The 4,926-nt window shown below is 49.0% G+C and overlaps 1 protein-coding gene across 1 annotated transcript in view; it reads right to left on the reverse strand.

Moving 5' to 3' along the window:
• Positions 1-4,926, reverse strand: part of lrp6 (low density lipoprotein receptor-related protein 6) — a 30,002-nt gene that overhangs the window by 16,624 nt on the left and 8,452 nt on the right. The window contains exons 2-5 of the mRNA XM_016256363.1: positions 4,022-4,219; positions 3,741-3,937; positions 2,712-2,846; positions 1,033-1,429 (exon numbers count right to left, since the gene is read on the reverse strand). Coding sequence (XP_016111849.1) covers positions 1,033-1,429; positions 2,712-2,846; positions 3,741-3,937; positions 4,022-4,219 — 927 coding nt within the window. The remainder of the gene's footprint in view (positions 1-1,032; positions 1,430-2,711; positions 2,847-3,740; positions 3,938-4,021; positions 4,220-4,926) is intronic.

Genomic DNA, 4,926 nt, shown 5'->3' on the forward strand with positions numbered 1-4,926 from the left:
ACACTGACACACACACACACACACACACACACACACAGACAGACACTGACACACACACACACACACAGACAGACACTGACACACATACACACACACACAGATAGACACTGACGCACACTCAGACAGACACACACACTCAGACAGACACTGACACACACACACACACAGACAGACACTGACACACACACACACACAGACAGACACTGACACACATACACACACACACAGATAGACACTGACGCACACTCAGACAGACACACACACTCAGACAGACACACTGACACACACACACTGACACACACACACACACACACAGACAGACACTGACACACACTCTGTCAGACAGACAGACACTGACACACATACACACACACACACAGACAGACACTGACACACACACACACACACACACACACACACACACACACACACACACACAAAATCAGATTAGATCATATAAAAAATAGAGAAAATCATCTTTAAAGTTGTTCAAATGTGATGTGACATGTGGCCAAGTGAATGAAGTTCTTAGCAATGCATATTACTAATCAAACATTAAGTTGATATATTTACGGTTATATATTTACAAAATATCATCGTGGAACATGATCTTAATATCCTAATGATTTTTGGCATAAAAGTAAAATCAATAATTGTGACCCATACAATGTATTGTTGGCTATTGCTACAAATATCCCCCAGCGACTCAACACTGTTTCTGTGCTGCAGGGACACATTTCAGGAACAAAATGTTTTTAAATGACTTCAAAACTGGCAACACGCTGTATCCATATTTATGTTTCGCACCTGATTTAACCGTTATACGCGTTCAGCAAACAAACACATATTAAGCAAAGCAAAAATTCCGGAGTTTGCTGAAGAAAAACTAAAGTGAAGCTATGAATGTGCACTATGACTGAATTATTCTCCGAATGATCAGTGAACTACTGACTGAAATGAAGTAGGAAGAGGCTGTCTAATCGCCACATGAAACTCATTCAGCCTGAAGAGTTCAAGCAGACGAGGTCTCACCCGGCGGCGGGGTCCAGCACGATGGCCCTCGGCTCGTCCAGCTCCTCCGAGATCAGGATCTTCCTCATGCTTCCGTTCAGCCGCGTCACCTCGATCCGGTCCGTGCCGGTGTCGGTCCAGTACAGGTTCCGTGCGATCCAGTCCACGGCGATCCCGTCCGGATGATTCACCTGCGAGGTCACCACGAACTGAGCCTCGCTCCCGTCCAGGCGGGACCTGCGGATGGCCTGCACCTCGTCGTCCGTCCAGTAGATGTGTCCCTCCACCGGGTCGAAGTCGATGGCGATGGCGTGCCGGATGTCGTCGGTCTGCAGCACGATGTCGGTGAAGTCTGGCGTGTCAAGAGAGATCCGCCGCAGGTCTGTGCGCCGCGCCAGAAGCAGCAGCTGAGTGGCACCTGGAGAGGGTCAGAGGTCAAAGGTCACAGAACTCAAGAGCATAACATGTCGGAAGCAAAATAAACCACAATCTCTGAACTGCCCAGTGCATGAAAAGCAATGGTTTTGCCTTAAAGCAAACAAGGGTGTTTTACTCCAGAATGTGTTAAACATGTTCAGTCACTGCACACACACAGAATGAATGAACCCGCTCAAGATGAGGCCATTGAACAGAGAAACAATCTCCCATCAGGCCGTGCTGGTGGCGTCCATTCAGAGGGGGGAGGGACGCAGACAAAAGGCCTTACAAATGAGTCTCTTTCAGCCAAATGCATTCAAACAGAGAAGACCGTTCCCAGCAGCCCGGTGCGAACGGCAGCCTGCGATCACTCAGTACAGACACACACCGGCAGTCATGTGACCCACAAACACGGATCACAGGGAGAACCGCGTTACCATAGCAACCACCGGACGGTAACCCTGCGACGTCAACCAAGAGCGGATTAAAGTGAGCCGGCAGCCGCTGGTAACCATCAAACACACACACCCACACTCCCACTCACTCACGCACTCTCTCACACGCACACACACCCACACTCACTCTCTTACACACTCACACACACACACACTCTCTTACACACTCACACACACTCTCTTACACACACACACCCACACACACTCTCTCTCACACACACACTCTCTTACACACACACTCTCTTACACACACACTCTCTTACACACACACACTCTCACACACACTCACACGCACACGCACTCACACACACACACACACACACACACACACCCACTCTCTCTCTCTCTCTCTCTCTCACACACACACACTCACACACTCTCGCACACTTACACACACTCTCGCACTCTCACACACACACTCACACACACACTTGCGCACACTCTCGCACTCTCACACACTCTCTCACACACACAATATAAACATAAGCTCCTGTAACTTTCTATATAACAATTCCTGTAATCATGTAAAGGTTTGACTTTTCAAAAATGTCCTCACTAACAGTGAAACTTGTTGAGCACAGACTGAGTCACTAGGGCTCATAAATCATGTTTCTATTTAAATCTCGGGTTTTGCACAGGTTTCTGAGAGCTGGTTTAGGGGTCAGAGGTCAGGTTAGGACATAGGAAACAACATTAACCTGATAGAAAAACAGTGAAAGCCTATAAGATGCACTCACTAGTGAGTGAGTGAGTGTGTGTGTGTGTGTGTGTGTGTGAGTGTGTGTGTATATGTGTGTGTGTGTGTGTGTGAGAGAGTGTGTGTCTCACCATCTCTGCAGGTCTTGTTGTCGTCCAGTAGCTGGACGCCGGTCGGACAGGCGCACTGGTAATAAGGTTTGACTGGAGATAGCAGACACAGATGAGAACATCCTCCATTCTTCAGAGCGCAGGTACTCGTCACCTCTGTCACACACACACACACACACACACACACACACGTCAGACCAGGAAAACAGCATGAGAGCATGAAGACGTGTCAGCGAGCAGCTGTGATGCATGAATGCCCAACAGAATCGATTCACAGATAAAGGTTTTTCGCTGATCAAACCCTCTAAAACTCACACACTCACTCACAAAGATTATTCAAAATAAATTTTAATATTTTAAGTGTAAATATTTTAAATCATTAAAAAATAATCACATATTAAAACACAAAAATCTAAATTATAAATAAACTTAAATTAAATTAAATTGATTGGTTCATGAGGTGCCTAAAGATTCGCGCCCCTCGTGAGAAAGCACAGGAAGAGCAGAGAGTGGAGGAAGACGGAGAGAAAGCTCTGCAGCGAGAGACGGAGGGCGTAACGCAGGATTCTGTCAGCGCTGTGAGAAATTCTCTGCGTTCAATCAGCGCTGAGGACAGAACAGACGCTCCATTGTGTGCGAGAGGCTGAACCGGGAGTCGTGTGTCATAATCATTTCTGCAGAGGCTCGTAGCCAGCAGCCCGTCTGTGCATCGCTTCAGGAAACTCCTCCAGGAGCACCATGGGAAGGAGAGGACACACACACACACTTGTGCACGCATATTCACTCACTCGCACACGCACACACTCATTCACTCACTCACACACTTACACGCACACTCACTCACTCACGCACACATACACTTGCGCACACACATTCACTCACTCGCACACGCACACACTCGCGCACACACACACATTCACTCACTCGCACACTCACTCGCACACGCACACTCACACTCACTCACACAAACACACACCCATTACACACTTGCACACACAAACGCACATTCACACTCACTCGCGCACACACACACGCGCACAACTCTCTTACCCAGCGGCTGCCGCTCTTGGCTGTAGACGTGTATGTCCATGGGTGAGAAGATGTTGGTGTGGATCTCGTGGCTGTTCTCTCCCGTGTGTTTGAGGCAGGCGTGGATGGAGTGTGTGTTCCAGTCCGTCCAGAAGAGCGTTTCCTCGTACAGCGTCAGCGCGAACGGGTGCGGCAGAGAGCCCTTCACCACCACCTCCCTGAGAACACGCGCGCACACACACACACACACGCATGAGCTCACGGACACGGCACACAGACTCACGTGACGGAGGCACTCTCACCTGCCCGAGCCGTCCAGGTTGCAGCGGTGGATGAAGCTGAACTTGGCGTCGGCCCAGTAGAGTTTCTGCAGGTCGTAGTCGAGCGTCAGGCCGTTGGGCCAGTATATCTCAGAGTCGATGAGGACCGAGCGATGCGTCCCGTCCATCCCAGCGCGCTCGATCTTCGGGATCTCACCCCAATCCGTCCAATACATGTACCTAAACAAACGTTAAAGTCAGACGAGGAGCCACATTAATCACATTCACAACATCTCACAGCCGGATCACTAACAGGGTTTGTTCACACACACCTTCTGCCACCACGAGTCTTGTGAAAACTATTTTCAAGCTCAAAATGATGGTCTGTAACATGAGGAGAAACACAAACATCAGTGAAGCTGCATGAACAGCATGTGAACCACAACCACTGATGACCTTTGACCTTTGGCAGAGTGGATGAGGAGTCAGGGAGGTCGATGGGAGCCGGGACTCGTGTTTCAGTCGCTCCTCACACTGACGGTTATATTTAGAACTACTGCACTTATAAACAAGACGCCCCGCTAACCAACCCGGTTAAATCTACCAACTTCACATCACATCACATGACTGCACTCACAATCAAAACACACCAGTGTGTGTGTCTGTGTCTGAGTGTGTGTGTCTGTGTGAGAGAGAGTGTGTGAGTGAGTGTGTGTGTGTGAGAGTGTGTGTGTGTGTCTGAGTGAGTGTGTGAGTGAGTGAGTGAGTAAGTGAATGAGTGAGTGTGTCTGTCTGTCTGTGTGTGTGTGTGTGTGTGTGTGTGAGAGAGAGAGTGTGTGTGTGTCTGTCTGTGTGCGTGCGTGCGTGCGTGAGTGTGTGTCTGTCTGTCTGTGTCTGAGTGTGTGTGAGTGAGTGAGTGTGTGTGTGTGAGTGTGTGTGTGTGTGTG

This window comes from Sinocyclocheilus grahami, unplaced genomic scaffold, assembly GCF_001515645.1.
Source record: "Sinocyclocheilus grahami isolate Dianchi unplaced genomic scaffold, SAMN03320097.WGS_v1.1 scaffold1423.1, whole genome shotgun sequence".
Lineage (NCBI taxonomy): Eukaryota > Metazoa > Chordata > Actinopteri > Cypriniformes > Cyprinidae > Sinocyclocheilus > Sinocyclocheilus grahami.